Source organism: Paramisgurnus dabryanus, chromosome 6 (genome assembly GCF_030506205.2).
Source record: "Paramisgurnus dabryanus chromosome 6, PD_genome_1.1, whole genome shotgun sequence".
NCBI lineage: Eukaryota > Metazoa > Chordata > Actinopteri > Cypriniformes > Cobitidae > Paramisgurnus > Paramisgurnus dabryanus.
In genome coordinates this window covers 12,622,650-12,647,326 of record NC_133342.1, presented here as the reverse complement: position 1 = coordinate 12,647,326, position 24,677 = coordinate 12,622,650, and the positions used below count along the sequence as shown (strand labels likewise).

The window sequence follows — 24,677 nt, the reverse complement described above, 5'->3', positions numbered from 1 at the left end:
AATATGTGACAGCTAAATGTGTGGTTAACGGTCCGAGCTCATCTTTCAACAGCATGAATCCACGACAGCATGCGTGGCCCATGACTGCATGGCTGTGATCTTCAGTCACAGCGCAAGCCTGCTTTTACCAGAAGCTGTTGTGTGATCTACTAACAAGTCAACAAAGCTCTTGTGAGTCATCCATCACATTTAAGCACTGATATGGAGTGTATCAACGTCTGCTGAAATGTCAGTCCGTGCATAAAAGCCGAAGAACAGTCAGGAGACAGTCTGTCATTTAAATCAGTTTAAACTCAACGGAGTGAAACATGGGAGCTTTCACCACGGATGGCCCAATTGTTGTTTTTGGGCTTTTGGTGGGCAGCGGAGACGGAAAAGACTGAAAATTACTGAAGGGAATTTCTTTGCTGAGTGTACGATTCTTCTTTTAACACAACTGAACACAAAAATAAAGACACCCATCACTTTTATTTTACAAACAATGTTACAATCCTCACAAATGTTTCAAGGAAACGCCCGCTTGATGAAAGGATGTGAAAACCGCAGATGCAACGGTGCGTGCAAATCCGACCGCAATAACAAATCCAAAGCTACAGCTGCATAAATCATAGTTCATCCAAACTCTAATCTCATCTTGTTTAGAAGGTAGGGTGAGGTCTTTTTAATAAACAATGACCCCCACGCAAAGGAATGTAAATCTTTCTCTGGATGATTTTGTAGCTTGTTTCCAGCAGACCTTCCATTTGCACAGACCCCATCCCGCTCCTGCTGATTTCGGAGCGGGAGAGAGACAAAGAGAGGGAGTGAGCGAGAGGGGCTTTTGTGAGTTTTACCTCCTAGGGCGACTGACACATGATGAGTGACGGTCCGACTGGGCACGGCTGAGAGCAGGAAAAGATTTATGCGTTTCATATGAATGGTTCATTAAATAAACATTCCTAAATATAAAAGCCCCTTTGTGCCAATACAGATCATCTGGAAAGTCACTCGAGTGGGAGTACAGCATCCAACACACATTTTTTGTGAACAAACATTCACAATATTTAAAGCTGTGAGATGTAATCAAACGGAACGCCCTTACATGCTGTGGTTTTAACATGATCAAATGATTGTGGATCAGAAGGAAATACCACCATATGGTTTATTGTTTTGACAACTCAGTTACTTTCTATACCCTGGAATAAACATGGCAAGGTACTTTAAAGGAATGGCTTGGGTTGAACACAATGCTGTCGAAATGTCAAGTAGTCTTGACTAAAAAATGCCTAGTGATGCACAACAGTAGTCAAGGCATGGACTGGAATTATGTTAAAATAGCATTTATAGGGGCGGTTTCCCAGACAGCAATTATGACAATTAATTTAAATTATTTAAATTAAATCTTTTGCAAGGTTAACCTGGCAGTAAATATCAATACACTTAACACATATTTAAAAGTAATTATTTAATTAATTTATCTTTCAAAAACTAAAAAAAAACTAATTCCCTAAATTTGGAATTGCTGTTTTGGAAGTGTATGTTTTACCTGCTAATTCATACTGCTTATCGAAGTTTTGCAGCATTTCTTTAAATGCTGTTTATCCACTGTATTAAATGGCTTTGCAATGTCTTGCGTTACACTGTCAGTCAAGGAGTTTATACAGGCGCTGCAGCTCCCCCTTGGATTTTTTAGAGAGATGTGCAATCATTGTGGTGATTTGAAATCATCACAATGAGGTCAAACAATCGCGATGAGGCGATTATTTAATCATTGTGACAGCCCTAGGTTTAGGTTAAACCAGGACTAGGCCTTTAGTTATATAAGGACATTTAAGAAGTTTTTACAAAAAAAACAACATCACTGATATATGTTAAAATATTTTTAAATAATAGCAGCTCAAACATGCATTTTAGTCTGGGACTAGGATAAGCCCTATCCGGGAAACCACACTTAATGTATTAATTAACATAAATCACAGCATTTATTAATAAAGAGAAGATGCAGCTTTACCTTTTTACATTTTAGATGGCAAATATATTTAGATTTTTAAAGTGCTTTAACAAAAATACAAGCTAAAGTCCTTGTTGTACTTACATTTTTAAGTTGAATCAACTTAAATTTACAGATCTTTTTAACTTTCTTGACTAGTGAGGAGTTGATATATATATATATATATATATATATTTAGATTAAGTTGTAATTTAAAGCAACTAATCAAGAAAGTTTAAATTAATTGTAATTTCAAATTGATTAGACCTAAATATTTAACTCTTTCACCGCCAGCGTTTTTAAAAAAAGTTGCCAGCGTTTTCATGATTTTCACCAAAGTTGCCTTCTAATGCCTTCCAGAAAATGTTCTTCTTTAAATATATAAACATACAATATACCACATGAAAGAACAGACCCTCTGCTTTCAAACAAAAAAAAAACTTTTATCCTACCTTCAGTGGTTCTTTTGTAATCAGCTTTTGATTATGGGTAGGTTTCTGCAAAAACACCACATTTCGAGCAAAAAGCAGAGATAATTCCATTTTTGTGACGGACTTTTCATAGAGATCCGATTCAGAGCGATCTTTAAAACAGACACGGACATGCAGCCGCTGGCCATAGGGCATTACTTCCGAGTTTAAAAAGTTGCGGAAGGGCGCCACCTGGTGAATAATAGCGGTATTGCGGAAATACGGAAAATCTCGTCATTGGCGGGGAAGCGTTTTCTCTTAATTGACGAGATATCTCGTCAATGGCGGTGAAAGAGTTAACAGCAACAAGAAATGTTTACATTGGGAATTTTTATCAAGATGCATTTTCTTAATGAGCCAAATAAATAAATAGTTTTTTTAGACAAAACTATCAAATGTAAGTGAATTTGTGCATAAAACAAGCTAAAAATCTGCCAATGGGGTAGGCAAAAAAATCATGCATTTTTTTTAAAATACTGAATTCAAGAAAAATTGGCTTACGCCATTGGCAGATTTTTTATTTCTTTTTTTGCTTGTTTTAAGCACTTATTTTCATAGGTCATTTTAATCATCATGAAAATGCATATTGATTTAAGAATTTTTAGATATTTGTTATTAAAACTAGACAAAAATACTAAGGAAGAAAATTAGGGATGCACCGATAGGATTTTTTTGGGCCGATACCGATTTAAACAGACAACTTTTGGCCGATACCGATGCCGATATTAAACACTTGTATACAATCTATACAGTTGGTCTATTAGCTAGTTTATTTCTGCATCAAATAATTTTTACTGAACATGGATTTGATCTAATTAACATTTAACTGACCAACATAATAAGAGAGGCACAAATTAAGCTAAAACAAATATAATAAGAAAACATGACAACCTTCAAAGGTGGTTTTTGCTATTCAGCATTTCTTTTATTAACAACATTAAGTCATTTTTTACATATAATGGATTTCTTTAATAAACATAAATAATGCCAGTGCTATTGCTTTAAACAGAGTATAAAAATTGCTACTTCAAAAAAAGTTAACTTCTTTTCCCCCACTAAAGTGCAAGTCGGTTTCTTTTTTTTGTCCAAGACGTTTGAGCCAGCTCAACAAAGGTTTTCTGTCAGTGCTTAAGTATAGTGCACACCAGAACTTAAATCATTTTAATTGAACAACAGACATGCAACTCATTGCCTTTATGCCGTTAATTAATAAACAATCGCTATCGGCATTTCTCGTGTTATTGCCGATATGCCGACGGTTTCAAATTCATCAAAAATCGTACAATAAATATGAGCGGCCGATACATTGGTGCATCACTAAAGAAAATCATTTTTTGCGGTGCACAGTTTTGTCTTAAGAAACAAACAAAACACTTTAAAGATCAACATGTATTGAAGTAAAAATTATGACATTTACGCCTGCAAAGAACTACAATACACTACAATACCACCTTCTAAGGGAAAAGGGGTCATCTTTTAAATTTAGTAAATGATTAACTGAGATTTATTTGCTTAGAGTATCTTTGCGAGTAAAACTTTGCTAATGTGTAACTGACTATAAGTGAAATTTTCGGGCATTACGCAATTCGAACAGAAATACACATTCAGGAATAAACTGGGAAGACGCCGAACCCAAGCTGTCTTGGATTTCTCGTGGCTGAATCAGAATTCAAAAAGGGGCTTAATAACACAGCAGGGGTTTCAGAAGAGAGGGACAGTCTCTCTCTCTCACACACACACACCACTACCCGAAAAACTATCAAGGCAGAACTGAAAGGCATGCTGGGTAATTCCAGCCAGGCTTTTGTTGAGCAGTGGTCAGATGAGGTCTATAACAGGTTCCCAGGAGAGGCACACAGAAGAGACAGTTGCTCACAAAGTATGTGGTGAGGAGAAAAGTCAAAGAAATCTCCTGTAGATGAGAAGGCAAAATTCAGCACCTCTTCATTCATTCTGATTTCTGCTTCGCTCCAGAGTCAAAGAAAGAACCATGCTTTACTTTCTCACTCATCACCCCACCTCTCTCTCTCTCTCTTACTCCTCTGCAGAGGCAATAAATCAAGCCTGCTCTCTCTCGCTCTTTCACTTTACTAGATAACACCGCACAGAGCTGCCAGCTCAGTGGAGTTGTCGACAGCATGGCCATATCAGCAGAAAAGCATATAATACACGAACATTATGTGCCTTAATATGCCCTCCCCAAATAAACTTTCCTCCCCAGATTAATGCTTTCTGAGGTGGGGCGGCACAGGACACGAGGAAGTGAAAACTGGTCCTATGGTACGTGTCCAATGATGCGGAAGAAGCCCGCTCAATAATGCTAGGGGTCTGTCGCTTTGGGGGTCTGTCTGTATGGTCTAAGATTGAGGACTAACAAATATGTGCAATAATTTCATTGCATTTATAAAATAGAATGCATAGCACTTTCAGATCAGTGTGCATCACAAGAGATGCAAAAAAATCAAACTGCCAGCAATTTAAACAGATGTTTCTTGTTATTATCCATTTACTTCCACAAGTTTGCTCTGCTTTCACACATTTAATGAACCATACTGGATTTCATACTGTATGGACTGGACCCAAGACCAAGTTTCAAGAAGATGATGCACCGTTCGGAAACCAGCTTCACAGCAAACTGAACTCTGACATCAAACAAACTTCCAACTTACAGCACTCTTGCAAGAGCACTTAAAACTAATATGCAGTAGTTTATAGATGCAATTTTTTGATATCTATAGCGTGCTTGATAGGGATCACTGCGAATGTGTGTCAACACTAAACACATAAGGTTTGGCAGTCACACTTTTGATCCAATAGATACCCACGTGAATACATCCTAATGATACTCATAAAAGGCAGATAAACTCTTGACCTCAGATTTCTCTTTGATACATTAACAAAGGTCATCAGTTGGTAAAAGATCCTTATGGCTGTTCAATTTTTTACACAAAATAAGACAAGAACCAGGTAAGAAAGAATATTATCTACCTAGTATGCATAAAATGACACAAGGACTAACAAGGGCTGCATACTAATCACAACTAATAATTTGAAGAAAAAAAGTTTTTGATTATATCATATATTATGTATGTACTGAGTAAAATAATTAAGTATATAAAATCAACACACACATGCATGTATATATTTAAGAAAAAATAAAAATAAATAAATACACACATAATTATAATACAGTACACACACATATATACGGAAGAGGATTAGGGCCACTGGTAAAAAAAATTTTTTGAATTCTGACTTTAATCTTAGAATTTGAATTCTGACTTTATTCTCAGAATTCTGACTTTATTCTCAGAATTCTGAGTTTAAAGTCAGAATTCTGAGTTTAAAGTCAGAATTCTGAGTTTAAAGTCAGAATTCTGAGATTAAAGTCAGAATTCTGAGATTAAAGTCGGAATTCTGAGTTTAAAGTCGGAATTCTGAGTTTAAAGTCAGAATTCAAATATTTTTTTCACCAGTGGCCCTAATCCTCTTCCGTACATATATGATGTAAACAAAAACGTTTATTCTGCAAACGATTAGTTGCGATCCTAAAACACACCTTGAACATTGGGGGGACCAATCAGGGCTATTGGGTGATTCTCACAAAATTAGACTTACAGTATGAGGTGTCATGAAACATTTTGATGAAAAATTGGTTTTCAAATTACATCACACAAACCAATTTTGTTGTTTTTTCCACATTTAAGGGGAAAGATTTCATTACCGCAATGTGTCCATGACTGGATTTGGGCTCTTAGACATGGAAATATTTATAATTAAAAAATCTAAAAAATAAAACGCTTCAGTGCATGTTGTACTATAAACATTTACAGTAAAGAAACATGTCATATTTGGTGATCATTGGTAAATGTAGAGACAATAATAAGGAATATACTGTAAATGTGTCCAAGACCAATTTTCTCATCCTCCGCAACAATTTTCAATCATTGTTTAAGCCCTCAAGGAACTAAAATTAAAAAAAAAAAAGTTGGAAGGGACATAATTGACTGTGACACTCAAGATGGCTACCAGGTAAGCAGTTCTTATTTTTTCTCTTGACATTTTGTTTGTCATAGTACCTAGACAACTTTTTGGTTCTCATTACCGAAACATGAGTTTGTAAATGCATATATTTAATGTAATATCATGTTGCGGTAATGCTAATTTTTGATAATGATAATCTAAAAAATTTAAATAATTCTTTATGAAATATTTTTTAAATCCGCTAAAAATAATGATTAAAGTAAAAAAAAAAAATGGCTTCAAGGGCTTTTTAAAAATTCTGATGCTAGACACCTTCTAAATCTGGATTTCGTGAGAATCACCCATGTATATTAAAAACATCAAATATTGGGGGGACAATTTGGCCGTTTCTGACTACTGGGGGAGGGGTAATTCCTCCTCAATGTCTATTGTGGTTCCAGCCCTGCTCCTCATTTAATTTCTCCACTTTTTACTATAGACCGTTTCAGCAGTTACAACATAAACAAGCCGCTGTCGCGGTCCGCACGTAACTTCTGGTAAACTCCGCTAATAATAAATAACAACAAAGTTCTTTAAACGTAGTTTATTTATATAACAAGCAAACAAAACAACACATAGATTACCTAGGAAACCAAAACATTTGTTATTTTCGACAAGGCATTTGTTCAAGAGATCAGTTTAGCAACTAGTCAGACCATTAAAAAAACGAAACCGGAAGTAAGGTTCGGATCCAGACGTGTATCACGTGCGTCCGATGAAACCGTCTATACTCCATAAAAAAATGGTTACCCCAATAATAATTTCAACATCTAAGCTGGTCACAAAAACTTTATTTACTGTGGTCCATGCATTATAAAACCCTTTGAAGGTCAATGGCATTCTGTTTTTCTCTGCCTATGCTTTAAAAGAAATGACTTGATTAATATAAATGATCCCCAAATGCTTAAACTTCTGGCAGGGCCTGTCATAATAACACACAAACTTTTTTTTCACATCAACAGCTGGCTATTCCTCTTATTCACCCAGTCACAGTTTTCCTTTAATTGTGCTTTTATCTGTAAAACTTGGGTCTGCTGCAGTCTCTCAAACAAATTAGCAGAGTCTGCACCATTTTGACATGTTGCAGGCAGGTTTCTGAATCAGCTTTGGACTTTTCTCATATAAGCGAACATTAAAACTGTATCCTAACATCAGTCAAGACATCTGAAGAAGAAGAAAAGTCTTTAAGACTGTAAGAATCCTGCCTCAGACATACGTCGGGCGGGGGAAGCGTAAGGGTCTTTATACGACCAATGTGGAATTCATAGCTTTACACACGAAAGCTCGGCTGTGAGCCAGCACACACTGGGATTGTGGAGGCCCTAATTATAATTTATAAAAATGTTTACTAATTACTCATTGCATGGCAATTTGTCCACAGCACGCAGAAATCAATTTGCCGCCAGTGCCGAGGGCTTTACCTAGCAGTGAAGTGCACGACAAGACTTGAAAGAGAATGTCCGTAATAAGAAAAATGCCAGGAATGTTTCGGCGGTGGATGAATCATTTGGCGCTGGCCAAAACTTGAAAATAAACTAAACAAGATTCCAAATCGCACCATTAATGAGGGAGAGATAGGAAAAGAGTGAACATTATTTAAGATACAGTTTATGCATAAAATACAGTTTGTGTTCCTGACTGTATAGCTCACTAGGGATTGGACGATAACCGGTTTCACGGTTAACCACGATAAAATGTCCTGACGGTTAGTATTAGCGTTTAAAATTTCATTCATGTTTGATTACCGTGATTCTGAAAACTCGCGGTATATCCTGTCTAGTCAGAATCTGTTTGATGCAGGCGCGCACATGCAACATCGTTTTTTGCACAAGAAGGCATTTAAGGGATAATGTATTGTATTCATTCACTGTTAACTTATTGGACAGATTTATTTATTTTTTTTACCAGAGAAATAATTTCAGGGACATGAAATATTAAATTGTGATTTTGAAATCTATTGTGGTTCCAGCCTTGCTCCTCATTTAATTTCTCCACTTTTTGCCCTATATACATTTTTATAGTGAATATTTTTCCAATAACGGTGATATGGTTTCTAAACACATTTCCAATATGTTAATATACATTACAGCATCCTGTGGCCGTTCACATGTCATGTATAGAAACGCATGTTAAATGTGGGTCAAGGCCATGGGCGGACTGGGACAACAACAAAAAAAATCGCCCTGGCATTTTGGACCAGACCAGCCCCTCATTCGATAATGCACACATTTTCTGTCTTTTTTTTGGTCTCTTGAATGTATACAAACCATGACATAAAACAAGGTTAAACCTGAGGCTTTGACTCTCTGTTCTGTTTGTCAGATCTGAGGGTGAAGATCTCTCACTAAGTTTTATAAATCATTATCGAGAACAAATTAATTTACGGAAAAAAAAAAACTTTAAAAAGTGTAACCAAAGGTGGATGGACTTAACATGAGAAGGAAACACACTGTTTTTGGACATACTGTCCAAAATCAAAGCTAATTTTGTCTAAACAAAAGGGAACAAAATAAACGTACCCACAAAATCTCTTTCTCAAAAAAAAACCCTAAAAAAATTCAAACTAAAAAACAGTAGTAGCTTTAATAAGATTTTTAAAATCATATCAACACAAACTTAGCACCAAAATGTCATTGTATTACTTGTGATAACAGTTCTGCCTTCTCGTGAATTCTTCCGTTCTAATTTAATCCACAATTTACACACATACATACTTAATCTTATACTGTATGTATGCTATAAACATTTATTGTTTCTTTTTTCTTGACTGACAGTCACTGCAGCAAGTGTTACATGGCAAATAATCTAAATGTCACTTTTAAATTAAAACCGCAAAATTGACCGAAAGTTAAGCAGTAGCAGTTTGCATCTCTGGATTTGCTAAATGTCTGAATTTTTTAATATAAGTATGCATTTTCTGTAATGCAGCTTTGAAACAATATGCATTCATGTGTGTTAAGCACTATACAAACGCTCAAACGTAGTGAACAGAGACTCTCGCCTTCTTCTATATGATTGGTTGGAATTCTGCTTAGCTCTCACTTTGCACAAAATTTTTTTTTATTTGATTGTTTAAAAATCTTGCTCAGCAATGTAATTCGATTGGTTGAGAGTCGTTTACGACGGCTTCTGTGAACAGAAAGTCCCACTTTCTTTCATTTTGATTTGTCAACATGCAGAGCGTGTGTCAAGGGGCGGTGGTCTTGCGCTATTTATTTTTTGAATGCTTTACGCCGGCAGGACCAAAGTGAAAGGGGTTGGCCTTAACAATCAGGCCGCTGATCAACTGTCTGTTTTTATGGGCCAGTCAGAAACAATAATATATATATTAAAAAAGTGTCGGACTCGGGACTGTCAGCCCAAATAGCTCCGCGGCCCACTGGGAAAATGCCCGGTATGCCAGATGGCCGGTCCACCCATGGTCAAGGCTCTTCTTCCTTTCAAAGCGCGCTCCCGTGGCGTCTTTCGTAGCTAAGCAACCATGAGTCAGGGGATGGCGAGGAAAACGGAATGCCTGATCGGATTTAAATCACTCATCTGTTACATTGCCACAGGTACCATTTAGTTAAAAAAAGTAAGAGACAGCAGTACAGAGGCAGAGTGTCCATGTTAGCTCTAGTGTTCACGTATTCATTTATGCAAAACACAAAGGGCAGGCTGAAGGGTGGTCAAGTCTTTGTTTATTAAAAAGCCATTAGTGATAGGGAAAGCACCGAAGCATTCATTCATGGAGTGCAGACATCAGGACTGTCTCAAGGGCACGATTCTCTTCACGGGCCACGAGATACATATCATCAGATGGCAAACGGCTGATTCTTCCATCTCATTATTATTAATATAAACCAGGTTACTGGCCAGGAGATATGACACAAAAATACAGAAAAACACTTTAAACCTCAAAAACCAAATTGTACTTTAAAGCAACACCAAAGAGTTTTGGCTCTTTGCTCCCCCTACAGGTTAGAAGCGTAATTGTCCATTACCCACTGTCATAAATACTGAGGCATAGCTGGCTCTGATTGGATTGTAGGTCTGCCGTAAAGCAAGTTTTTGTAGTATTCACTCGGACTACAGGACCACTACCCGACGGTTGGAAACTTCTTTAGTGCGGTTTTGGCCGATAGAGGGCTGCAAAGCGAATGTGAAAGTGCCATTCACCCTGTTTAGAGTGGATGAACCACTGAAACTTTTTTGGAAGCGTTATTTTAAGGTAAAAAAAACTCTTTGGTGTTGCTTTAAAGGGATAAACAGTTCACCCAAAAAACGAAAAGTCTGTCATCATTTACTCACTCTCATGTTGTTACAAACCTATATACAGGTCTTTGCTTTCATAGATATTTTGAGAAATGTTTGTAACAAAACTGTTTATGAGCCCCATTCCCTGCCACAGTATTCTTTTTTCATACTATGAAAGTGAATCTGATTGGAATTACAAATATTTCTCCAAATATCTTCATCAGAACAAAGGAATTTATATAGGTTTGTAACAATATGAGAGTGAGTAAATGATGCCAAAATTTTCATTTTTGGGCGAACTATCCCTTTAAGTTCCTGTATGTAAATAGACATTAAAACAAACAAACAAACAGAGGAAAATTTTGAACTTCTTCAGTTAAGTGCATTTGCTAGAGCTCAGCGTCCTCGACTACATTAGCATGCTGATCCTAAAAAAGCCGACTGGGTCGCGGCATTCCCTTGAACTGTCCTACATCACTTCACACACACTTACAATCTGTTAGCACTTTGTTTTAGCGCAGTTGAGATGTCGGACGACAAAAAAAGCACTCGCTCTCTGAAATAGCGTGAGTGATAGCACCTCTAATCGCCGACCGTCTTTGAAAACAAAAAACAGCTTATCTAACAGGAACACTATTGAACGCTGTCGAGCAATTACTAAACCTCCACAGACAACACTCAGAAATGGGCCAAGATAATCACCAAAGAGCGAGGTAAACAAGAAGCCTTTCAGCAGTCACAACCAGCCAGATAAAAACGGCTCTTATCCGATCAGAGAAAAGGAGGCATTCTTGTTCATGACGTCCTTACGATGCTGAAATTACTTGAAATGTTCACAAAAATAAGAACACGCAAGTTTTATGCATTTGCCCATAATAAGCTGCTGATCAGTGACAGGTGTGCATGTATTTGTTATTCATTTCAAGTGCTATATAATGCATATCTGTTTATTAAAGACATATTCAATTGTTATGAATAAATGAACATGTGGGTTTGTTTGCTTCTTAATGCCATTCTAGCATCTAAGGCTATGTTCATTGTCGAGCACTGGTTAATTCATACACAAGTCTGGGAATGACAATTTTATATAATATATATAAAATTATTATATAATTAATTTTATTTATATATATATATATAATGTGTGTGTGCACACATCCCAAAGATGCTCTATTGGGTTGAGATCTGGTGACTGTGGGGGTCATTTTTAGTACAGTGAACTCATTGTCATGTTCAAGAAACCAATTTGAAATGATTCGAGCTTTGTGACATGTTGCATTATCCTGCTGGAAGTAGCCATCAGAGGATGGGTACATGGTGGTCATAAAGGGATTGACATGGTTAGAAACAATGCTCAGGTAGGCTGTGGCATTTAAACAATGTCCAAGTGTGCCAAGAAAACATCCTCCATACCATTACACCACCACCACCAGCCTGCACACTGGTAACAAGGGATGATGGATCCATGTTCTCATTCTGTTTGCGCCAAATTCTGACTATGAATGTTTCAACAGAAATCAAGACTTATCAGACCAGGCAACAGTTTTCCAGTCTTCAACTGATCAATTTTGGTGAGCTCGTGCAAATTGTAGCCTGTTTTTCCTATTTGTAGTGGAGATGAGTGGTACCCGGTGGGGTCTTCTGCAATTGTATCCCATCCGCCTCAAGATTGTGCGTGTTGTGGCTTCACAAATGCTTTGCTGCATACCTCGGTTGTATTGACTGGCTGTTTCAGTCAAAGTTGACTGAAAATCCAGTAACTGAGCAGATTGTTAAATACTCAGACTGGCCCGTCTGGCACGAACAACCATGCCACGCTCAAAATTGCTTAAATCACCTTTCTTTCTCATTCTGATATTCAGTTTGGAGTTCAGGAGATTGTCCTGAACCAGGACCACACCCGTAAATTCATTGAAGCAACTGCCATGTGATTGGTTGATTAGATAATTGCATTAATGAGAAATAGAACAGGTGTTCCTAATAACCCTTTATTTTTATAATATTTTTTTTTCACAAAACAGCTGTTTATGTTATAAACGTTCCTAGAATCATTCGAACAAAATCACGGCTCACTTGATTTCGCGGTGTGTGAGCGCCGATTCCACATTACCACATAACAAGCTTTGAGCAGCCTGTATTTAATCCACGTTGATCTGATGGGATTAACACATCGAGGTCAGACTGCTGCTACCAGGCCCAGCTCCAAGCTCTTATTTGCAACGGCCCGGCCCATCAGAACCTCCGCTCTCTGTTCCAAGCTGATCTAAGAACCACCGTGCCATATGGCTCACGTTTCCAGAGCCAGAATCCAGGTTCACGTGCAGAACTGGAGGATTTTATAAGCATTGAGGTACTGACCTCCAGACCACAAAGATCACACGGCCGCAAACCACATCAGGCTATAATTTGTGGAGCGGCAAAACCACACAGAAGCACACTCGTAAGCAGAGCGCCAGACTTTTAACAGTCAGACTTTGAAGCTTTAGTCACAAAATAGAGGAGAACATCTTCAATAATTGACTTCCAATAACAAGCACTACTTGAGAGCTCAAGCTAATTTCCTCTTGGGAATGGCTTCACACGTTTGCTCCACATGAGCATCCGATATTATATAACAAACACAAGGATCTCCAAATACTACACTAGACTCTGTACATGGACAACTGCATGTGTGCCTGAATATTTCACGGCTTTATAACCCAATAACAAGACCCCCCAGCACTATTAGGGCTTTGGAAGTGCCGCATACTCCAATGTACGCCAAACATTTTTATTTGCAATACAGCAGGTAGTTGTCCATTAGTAAGACCTGCCATTTTAGAAATTACAATAAATCTTCCATGAAAATACAATCCCTGTACTGTTCTAGTCACGCTTGGGGTACATCATGCAGCCCATATCCATAAAGCCACGGTGTGGAAAATGATCTTGCCTATTTGATTAGAGACTGACATCGCTGAAAGAACAGGAAGTGATGGAGGGAGAGAGAGACTGAAGGAATAAATGTGGATATGAAATTAAAAGAAAAGAATGACAGCAGTATTGCAAGACTTTTCTGTGCCAGTTTATTGGACTGGGACTCAAAGTCTCCTGCAATATCTTTAAATAGACAAGATAGGGAAAAAGTGACAGTATAGGTGCGCATGGCCCAGAATTTTCTCTTAAAATATGCACACATAAGTGAAAGTATTTTCACATTTTGTGAAATACAGAAGATATAACACACATGTGAGATCTGGGATTCACCCCTGCACAGTAGCTTCATTTTATATTCATTTGTAAAACAGCCTGTTTAATTTTTTTCTTCAAGAATAATCATAATAAATGTCTAGTATAATAGGAACGTGCCAGTCTGTTCTGGTACCCCATTGGCACATTGTCATCTCAAGTTAATTGTGTCTGCTTGATCACCGCACCAGACCTCCTAACCAGGCTGCCACCCTACTGTGATTCTATCCTCATCCATGACAGCTAAAAATGAGAAATCACAGCAACCGGATTACTTGCTTAAAGGGACAGCTCACGCAAAAATGAAAACTCGATCATAAAAGCAAATTTGGTATAAAAACTTATAAAAAATGAGTCTATTACTTTCGTTTAGAATTCAGAATAAGTCATACAGACTTAAATCTTGACAGCTATTTAACTTCCCTGTAAATTATCCACATAACACAATTTCTTGGCAATAGATAAATTGCTAATTCGTATAAATTTGTACGATCGAGATCAGAAATCGCCTGCGATTCTCATGCATATCTCATCATTACTACAAAGAGCTGTATTTCACGGAGAACCTGCGCAAAATTACGTTCATAATCGTGGAAAATCGCCTCTGATAATGTTTGTGATTTGTCTAGCTCCTCTGTCAAATATGGCTCGGTGTAGTAAATGCAGCTCCATTTGAAAGCAGGTGATGGTGATTTACTACTAATCACCGAACCGGCTTTACTGATGAGCTATGCATAAGAATCGCAGGCGATTTTTTTTGCACAGCTCTAGATTGTATGTACGACAAGGTCAATCGTACGTTCAAGGTCAATCGTACATAGGGATGGGACGATTACCGGTTTCACAATTAACCACGATAAAATGTCCTGAAGGTTAGTATTATCATTTAAAAAGTTATTATCATTACAACCGTGTTTGATTACAGTGATTTTGAAAACTTGCGATAAATCCTGTCCAGCCAGAATCAGTTTGACGCAGGCGCGCACATGCAACAGTTTTTTGCACAAGGCGGCATTTAAGGGATAATGTATTGTATTCATTTACGGTAAACTTTTTAAACAGATGTATTTATTTTTTTACCACAAAAATAATTTCAGGGACATGAAATATTATGATTTTCAAAAATAAAACTTGTTCAAATGTTTTCAGTGTGTGTATCAGTTCTTTTTGAACATTTCCATCATTCGTACGCTCGACCTCATTCGTACGCTCGACCTCATTCGTACGCTCGACCTCATTCGTACGCTCGACCTCATTCGTACGCTCGACCTCATTCGTACGCTCGACCTCATTCGTACGCTCGACGTCATTCGTACGCTCGACGTCATCAGCCGGTTCGGTGATTAGTAGTAAATCGCCATCACCTGCTTTCAAATAGAGCGCCATTTACTACACGCACGAGGTCATTCGTACGATTCCATTAGAACGATTTTAATCGGTTAATCTCAATTGTACATTTAGCTGTCATGGATAAGTTTTTGTACTTTTCATATTGTACAAATTCATAAAAATTTGCCACCTTGTAAAAGTGTTACAGATTCCTGTAAAATCAGGCTGGATGACAGATTTTTTTTTTATGTTGGGATTTATCTTCTGGAATTGGAGCTGTTATACATGTTAGGACTGCATGATATTGAAAAATGTGATGATTATTCACCTTGATATGGTAATTGTGAATATTATTGTCAATTAATAGATTTTATATTTAAGTTTTGAAATGTTTTATAAATTTCTGTGAAGCAGCTGCTTGGTCAATTCTAAACAGGTCACGTCAATTTATCAATTGTAAAATCTCTAATTCACCACTGTATGTATGTGGTGCCCAAACATACTGCCAGATTGTAATCCGGATTAGTTTTTTCGATTAATTGTGCACCCTACACTACAAAAAAATGCTTGGTTATTTTCAACCCAGGATTGAGTCAAAAAGTGATGAGTTGGGTTAAATTAACCCCAAAAAATTATATTTGACCCAACATTTTCGGTTAAAACATCCCAGGATAGGCTAAATGCAACCCAATGGGCTGGACTTGTCTCTTTTTGACCCAACGCTGGGTAATTTTTAATAGTGTCATTTTTAATAGTGTCATGTTTAAGAGTGTAATGTAATATGCAATATCTTGCTAAATAATGCAATGCTTCACAAAACGGTAATGCTTTAAGTTTGTAAATTGATGAAAGTTCTAATAAAATATATGTAAAAACTGAAAATTATATAACAACCTATCTCACATTCATTCTAAGAAAAGACAGCAGTTTTCTCGTCGTCTGCCCAGTCTATCTGCTATCTGCGTCAGCCAAAAACTATGAATATACATAACTTATTGAAGTATTAAAATCATTGTTATATAATCCCATAGCATTTCGAAAATTTTCAGTATATCTTGCTGCCCTTATCCATGTCCTTTAATTTCCTCTCCACATGCTTCCAAAACACAGCACCCTTGTTTCTACCATTCTGAACATATCAACCAAATAGCAGATGCAGGCCCTTCATTAAACAGATTACACACAGCCTAAAGCAGCAGGGTATGGTCTGCTACTCCAATCGGGGTGAAAAAAAACACAACCACTGGTGGCTGATTGCACACACCTATCACTGTGGGAAACATAGTCCAACACCTCACACCCACACACAAACTCTCCTCTGGACTCCAGTCTGAAACCCCTGCTTTACGCTTGACAGCAAAAAACACTGCATGCCAGATGGCTTCCGAGTGATACCGGCGCTTCAATGAGATTCTGGTCATACACATCTCGTTAAACAATTAAATTACCCCATCATTCTCACATCCCTTGGGAAAAGGAAGCGATTCGGGAAATGTGTAACTGGAAATCCCAAACATTCGAATGCAACCGGTTCATAATTAAATGCTCGTCCTTTGCTTCTTTAATGGCCAGCAAGAAGGAGAAACAATGACCGTCTCTATCATCTCAGGAGCCGTGAGAGAGATTTACACACAAACAAGCCCATTAAACACGTCTAACAAGCATGCAGATTGACACAGCTGTCAGATTGCTTCCCGCCTGTTGTTGGGAATGGCGCTGGCTTCCGTGCACTGTAACTCAATGGACTGACGACAGGTGTTAAACCTTGTGCTGTGCCTGCCCAACATGCTTCACATTTCGGAGGTGCCAACACTTATAGGCTGTTTACCCAGGTGAAAAAGTAGTACACTCTCATAATGTACTTAAAGTGCTCTATATTCATGCACTAATTTTGTACTTAATACTAAAAAATCTTCTTTAATACTTCTTAAGAACATTTAAGTGTACTTATCTGTGCTATTTTGAGACACCATGAATAGGAACCAAAATGTGCTTTTAACGTACTATCTCTGTATTAAAAAATGTCATAGCTACAAAGATGGATTCAGATTTACTACAAGTGGTACCCAAATACATTTTTAGCACATTTTAGTTTCTTTAAAAATAGCACAGATAAGTATACTTATGTTCTTAAGATTATCTTAAGAAGTACTATTTAAAGTAAATTAAGTACAAAATTAGTATGTGAAAATAGAACACTTTAAGTACATTATGGAAGTGTACTTTTCTCACCTGGGTATACCTGGTATTAAGAGGCGTTTTGGTCAATCGGATCGCAAGTGGTACACTTAGTATTTTAATCCCTCCCTTTTGTTCACTTTCAACTTCTTATATCCAGAGAAGGAGAAATGACGTTTAAATTGATGCAAACTAATATTATGTAAGAGTCGCTGCTTGTGTTATAAGTAAACATACTGAACAGTATTTTGTACATTTCAGCCCAATTAATGAAATAAGCTCATGTAACTTTCACCTACTTGCAAAATGAAACAAACATAAAAGAAGCAGAGAGCAGATTAGGGATGTTAACAATGAATCGATCTTCGATTAAATGTCGATAAGAATTAAACCTATAAAACTTAACGAATGTCGAAAAAGCAAGCATGTGTGTGCGGTGCCTGCGCAAAGCACATACAGCCGGTGAAAAAAAAATGAAACCAGTTAAACTAGCCTTGATCACAATGATGCTTGATGCCAAACACACACCTGGGCTTTTTAAAGCAACACTATGTAGTTTTTTTTACCTTTAAATAATGTCTCTAAAATTATTTCAGTGATAGAACAACTTTTAACTGGACAAGCACACTCTGAAAGTGGCGGTGGAGGGTAGGAAACACAGCCCCGCCCCTCCCCCTGCCTGCAGAAGAGTGTCTGATACCAGGCACTGTTGCGCTTTTCAACCACATGGGGGAGCTGTAAGTCATTTTTACATGGAAACTACATAGTGTTGCTTTAACATGATGCGAGACGAGGCTGGCTGCTAACGCAACGAAATGGCATCCGCAGTGGATCTGATAGGGTCCGAGACCAGCATCTTTGCTGAAAGTACGCCGCAGGTCTAAGCTGAGGTGACAACGGGACAAGTGCTTCTTGGATATAATTACAACAAACGGTGTATCAACGACTCGGAAACCGAGGTAAACACTAGAAAAATAACACTTGATGATATTAAAACTTTTACTTTGTAATGAATGCACGGACTTTCATGCGACTGTGCAAAGTGCCGATATAAGTCATTATATTTCATTACGGGATTAAATTGATGATTTTTATCAAAACACCAACTACATTGACTCATTTTACAATCACACTAGCAAGTTATTTAGACAAAATAAAATATTTTAATTCGCGTGAGGAAGCTGGCATTTTACGCAGACTTTTATTTCATTGTGCTACTGCAGTAATGGCTTATTGCACTATTACAGCAAACGATCATCGCAGACCCGGCACCAGACCATAACTAACAGGGGGGGCACTTGGCTTCCAACAGGGGGGCACGCAATAGCAACAATAGCTTGCAAAAACAAGACATTAAAACAGCAAATACAGTGCAAGCACACACTCATACAACTGGTACAGACTGTCAGCTCATTACCCGTATAAAGTGCAAAAGACCACAAACTATGCGCAAAAATATTGAACTTCGACTGCAACGTGAGCGCAAGCTGAGCGCAAGCTGAGCTCCGCTGCACTCGCGCTTTGCTCGACGCAACAACAAACCGCCCTTGCGCGGCACAAGCCACTGAAATGAATGGGTTTCATAGCGCATCGCACACCGCGTCCTAGCTTTAAAAAAGCCGCTTTACCATAATCACGTCATAATGCTGTTAATGGTCTATAGCCACACTTCACATTTAAGCTTACGTAATTTAAAACAACGCTAACTTACCTTTAAAATAGCTGAAGACGGCGTGTACGAACATTAAACTTCCTTAAAACAGTGTCCTGTAGATTTGTAAATTCCACCTCGACCTCTAATCTCTGAGTTTGAGCCAGTCTGTGTTTGCATGAAGTCAGTTGAAGCAGGCGGTGCTTGTTCGTTCTAAATGTTCTGATATCCGTATTTTACACGATCCATAAAATGCCGCAAAAAAACACGTTGCTAGTATCAAGTCACAAATATGCTAAAGACGTAAGACGGGTGAGACGCGGCAATACATCCAGTCAGAGAAACTGGTCTATTTTAATAAAAGAAAACATATATCAACTATATTTTCCTCATTTGATTACTTTAAAAGTCATGAAACATTCAATGTTTAATTTATTTTAATTTTTCTTGATATATATTAAATTAATAAAAAACTTTGTAGGGGGGGCACAACAACCTGTTTGGGGGGACACTGCTCGTGAATGCCCCCCCTTGACGCCGGACCTGGATCATCGAATATGGGAAATTGCATAAATTGACATCCCTAGAGCAGGCGCTTTAGTTTTTATTAATAAAAGCCTAAAGACCGTGCTAAACACTGTGGGGTTGCACTAGAAGTCATGTCCGATAGGAAAACATTGTGCTCGGTACATCACATTAGATCAACAGCTGAAAAGGTGTTTGGCATTATTTTGTCACTTATTGGGAGCAGTATGCTAGCTGGAGCCAATTACTTCCAGTCTTTGTGCTAAGCTAGGCTAGCGGTGGGTGCTACAGACAGAGTTACGGGACAGACAAAGATGAAAAGGGTATGTATGGACTTATCTAACTCTGGGCAATATGGTGAATAAGCTAAAGTCCCAAAAAGTCAGCTTGTTCCTTTAAAAAAAAGTTCAAAATGAGAATATGGCACATGAACTACAGAATTACTAATTAATTGCAGCTTCTCATAACAAGTTGTCAACAAGTTGTCAGTAAAATGTCTTTAATGAAGCAACAAACCTTGCACTTGTGGGCTCTATATTTGCAGCTTATATATAACTTTCTATATTTTGCCTGTTGAGTGACGAGTGTCTGAATATCCACCGATTTATTTCTGTGCAACCACAGCAATAAACAATCCACTGAATCTCAGATTCTCTCAAACAATTACAGTTCCTATTCTCAACCTCCATAGTTCAATAGTCTTGTTTTTAATGATCAAACGTATTATTTTAAGAGTACTCGATGAATAAGAATGATTAAGTTCTGAGAAAACGGTTCTTAAAATGTCTTTACTTAGAAATCTCTCTTTTAACTTCTGCATTTGAAGGTTTTAAGAAACGATGGTGTGCAAGGTTACAATCCTTCATGTGTCCAACAATGAGCTTTAGAAATCACTGTAACTAATACAATGCTTGGATCAGTCCAACAAAGAAGCATGCCAAATCCAAATTTTCTACGCACATTATTTCCCATCTAATTATGGGAATGATGCAGGTTTTGAAAACGAGAAATGTGTTTCTTTTTAAGGCATTTCAAGGCAAAAGAGTTCTCATAGAGCACATTTACACTTGGTATTAAGATCGGAACGCAATCTCTTTTGACCACTTCCTGTCCTGTTTACTTCGAGGGGATGGTCTATGGGTGAGTCCATAAAACGTGAGCAGGAGAAATTACGGTTTTAAACTGATGTGCACTAATATTAGGTCAGAGTACGCTGCTTGTGTTGTTAGTAAACATGCTGCACAACGTTTTGTACATATACAGCCGCAGAAAAAAAAGAGACCACTCCTTGTATCATGTATTATGACCATTTCTGTCCAATGTCTATTGAATTTCAACAAAAGCAAACCTCACAAGCGACATAAAGTCACCCAACAGCAAATGTAAAAGACAGGGTTCATCAGGGTTATTCAATCATTTTTTATATTTGCAGTATTCAAGATTGGAAAACAATGCATGTCTTTTGTTGTTTTGACTATGTTTTCCCCATTTCAATTTTAAGTAAATAAATGTAAATAAAAACATTATTTTTACTAGGAACTTGGCATGTTGAATGTTGTTGGTGGTTGGTTTGATAATTTTACTTTAACACATACCTAATAAATAAAAGTGGTCTCTTACTTTTTCCCGCGGCTGTATGTAAGGGCTTTCTCGGATATTTCAGAGTAATTAAAGAAATAAGTTCATGCAAATTTCACATCACGCGCTTGCAAAGTAAAGCAAAAATTAAATAGGCGGAGACTAGCTGGTTTAGTTTTATTAATGACTATAAGTTCATGCTAAAAGTCAGGACTGATGTAAAAACATTGGGCTCGGTACATTACACATTAGATCAACAAGCGAAGAGTAGGTAGTCTTTTGTGGCTGCTTAAACACATTTGACCACAAATGCGTGTCTACACCCGGTCAAATTAGTTTTAGACAACCTCTGGATGTGGTCGAAAGTGTACAAACTCAAAACATTTTACACCTGTTTAGCATCATCCATTTGTGATCAGATCGACCAAAACGCATCTTAAGTGTAAACATGGCCATACATGTGTGATAAATTAGGGGAGAATAACACTGGTGTGGCCTGTCGGCTTTTATCATGGGAGATATTAATCAAGGACAGGAATGTGCATCCTTATCATCATCACATTCCCAAGCTCGCCAAAAGCAACAGGAGCTGTGTCATCTCTGTCATATCAGGAGCAGGGATAGTTTTTGACTCAAGGGTATCCAGACAGTGCTTTTTTAAGAAGCGGAGTTAGGCTGGTGAGTATTTTTGTAAATCTGATCTGATGTATTTGACATCGCAAGGCTCTGATAATTTAATCCACAAAATCCTATTAGAAACTAAAACACTGTCCACACATACAGGAGTTTGAGAAGGATTTTACATCACTCCAAAAGTAAACATAATGCAAACGTTAATGTGCTTTTAACGCATTTAGAACATAAAATTAAACAGTTTCACAAAACTACAGGGAGGGATTGGGAAAAGCCTGTAAGATTAAATTGACAATTCTTAACGGAGATATACCACAACATGTCCCTGATGACCAACGGCCAAGTTATTTTAGATCTACACAAGGTCTTTCTACAGAGTGTCCAGAATGGGTGATATTCCAAACCCACAATTCTGGCAAAACTTCCCGTGTTTACCAAAAGTTGTTTTACAACACAGGAATTTTCCACCTCCAGCACTTGGGAGGAAATAAAAACACATGCAGTTTGCAGAATTACACATTTGATAGAGCAAAGTCTTTTTAATTGTATCCACCTGACACCAGAACGAACACTCTTTTATCTTACAGAAATCTTCCATGATATAGTTATATACTGTACCATGGTATAGCTATAACTAGTGTTACTAAAATAAAACTGTGGTATTCTCCACCATTGTCTTAAAATATATGTTTAGAGAGAGAGTTTTTATTGTTGGCATATTGTAAGTTATTGTGAGTTTTTTTTTTTTTTTTTTTGCAGTTTTAACATTGACTGACACTCTGATACTATTATATTACAGTGGAAACTGTGGTTACCATGGTAGGCTACAGTACATGTCAGACGTTACATCTCTTTTTTAAACCACAAATGCACAAACAAGTCTAATGTGTGAATAACTGTGCATGTGCATTGTATTGCATATAACATATACATATTCCACATTCTTGAAAGTTTTAAACTCTTATACACACTGCCCGTATTTTGAAACCTGCTCCCACCTAGACAGCATTTATGGAGCATCACAGACTGCACGCGCAATATGATCTCACAGGAAACTAATGGTGCCCAAAAACACAGTGTTCGTGTTCAGCCAGTCATTTCTTAAAAAAGCATCTCAATAAAAAAGCATTACCTTTGGTTTTTCATCCTGTTCTCCTTTTTATTCAAAACACCCGGTACGCAGTTGGTGAGTTCGGTCCAGTCCGCATGTAAGCCACAACTCCAACCGGTGGAGAACCGAGAGAAGAGCCACGTCTCTTTCCTATTGGGTCGGTAACAGGTACACTTCTTCTGACCGGGTCTGCAGTCGCACGGCACCTCCAGCCTGACGTTCTGGACCAGATGCCTGCCGAACGTGGTACCCCCGGTCTTCTGGATGTGAAGAAAGACGATCACATCATCCCCTTTGATTTCAAAATCCACAGTGCGCTCCAGATCTCGGATGGGGAAGTAGAATTTCTTCACGTAATGTGGATCGGGGGTCGGGAAGAGATCCGCATCGTCCTCCAGCGCGTAACCGTGCGGAGATCCGAAGTTCATCATCCCCGGGGCCACGTACTGATACAGAATCAGCATGAACAGAACCGAGCAGACAACGACGAACAGAAATTTACTGCTCCTCTCAACCATGTTCCTTCCAGTGAGAAGGTTCATGTGTTACCATTTCCCGGTTGACTGTTTTTTAGGACGCCGATACACTGTCTCCATAAAAACACACCGCGGTCAGAACAGCGCGCGGTGAGAGTAAATAATCAGATACATTGTATCGGACAGTAAGCGGTTGGATGCATTGTATCAGAAGTATTGCAGCGCGGGATCCGGCGCAATCTCTCTCTCTCTCTCTTTCTGAGCCACTGCGTGACACGGTGTGTTTGCAGACTACGGTACGTTTAAAGTCATCGACACATCGATGTGAAGCTCCTCCAACAGCGTGCACAGCGACACCCACTTTCACAACACACGCGCGCTCCACACTCACTCGAAAACCCAATAAGGAATAATATTTAGGTTGTGGTGAACGCCCGTGACTTTTATTGAAATGCGCATTTCTCTAAACTAATCTCCCGTTTTAGTCCAAAAATGGCACATCAATGTTAAAACGTCATAGTAGGCTATTATTTTTCAAATGTATTTTAAATTATAATTTATTATTATTATTATTAACTATATTGTGTTGCTGAACTTGTTTTATGGTGCGGCTTGGAAAAGTTTTTCATTTAATGCTGAAATGCTTCATTGGTCTTGTTTTATTGCTCTTTTTTCCTTTATTTGCAGTCACATTACATAAGAAACAAGACAATAATCACTTACACATAAAATATGGTTTAACAGTTTGTAAAAAAAAACATGACACATTGAAAAAGATAATAAATATATATAATTACATACTATGCCTTAATATATTTACTATGCCATACACTGAAAAAAATTATTCATTCAATTTAATCAATTATTTTTAAGGTAAGTGGTCACAATCAATTTATTTAAGCTACATTTAAACAAAAGTTTTTTGTTTTGTTTTGTATTTCTTTTTTTTCCCTATAAAATGTATTTTAAATAAATTGAATGCGACCACTTACCTTAAAAAAATTGAGTAAACTGAATGAATAATTTTTTTTCACTGTATAACCCAATTGAATGTTTATTTTTTCACATTAAATAACAAAAATTGAGTTTACATTTAGAAAGATTGTTTGTTATGAACCATCTTTCCAATTCGTGAAACATAAAATCAACAGTTTTAGGCTTTAGTGCCATGCAGTCTGAACTTCTTCTCCACAGCTAGTGGGCAGTATTGAGAACTGTGTGAATCTGAAGTTTGATTGCCATAAGCATGTGTTTGTTTTATTGAAAGGAT

The 24,677-nt window shown here is 37.6% G+C and overlaps 1 protein-coding gene across 1 annotated transcript in view; it reads right to left on the bottom strand.

The window, feature by feature from the left end:
• Positions 1 to 23,804, bottom strand: part of hs6st1a (heparan sulfate 6-O-sulfotransferase 1a) — a 181,704-nt gene extending 157,900 nt beyond the window's left edge. The window contains exon 1 of the mRNA XM_065267016.2: positions 22,953 to 23,804. Within this exon, the coding sequence (XP_065123088.1) occupies positions 22,953 to 23,473 (521 nt within the window). The 5' untranslated portion in view covers positions 23,474 to 23,804. The remainder of the gene's footprint in view (positions 1 to 22,952) is intronic.
• Between the last annotated feature and the right edge of the window lie 873 nt (positions 23,805 to 24,677).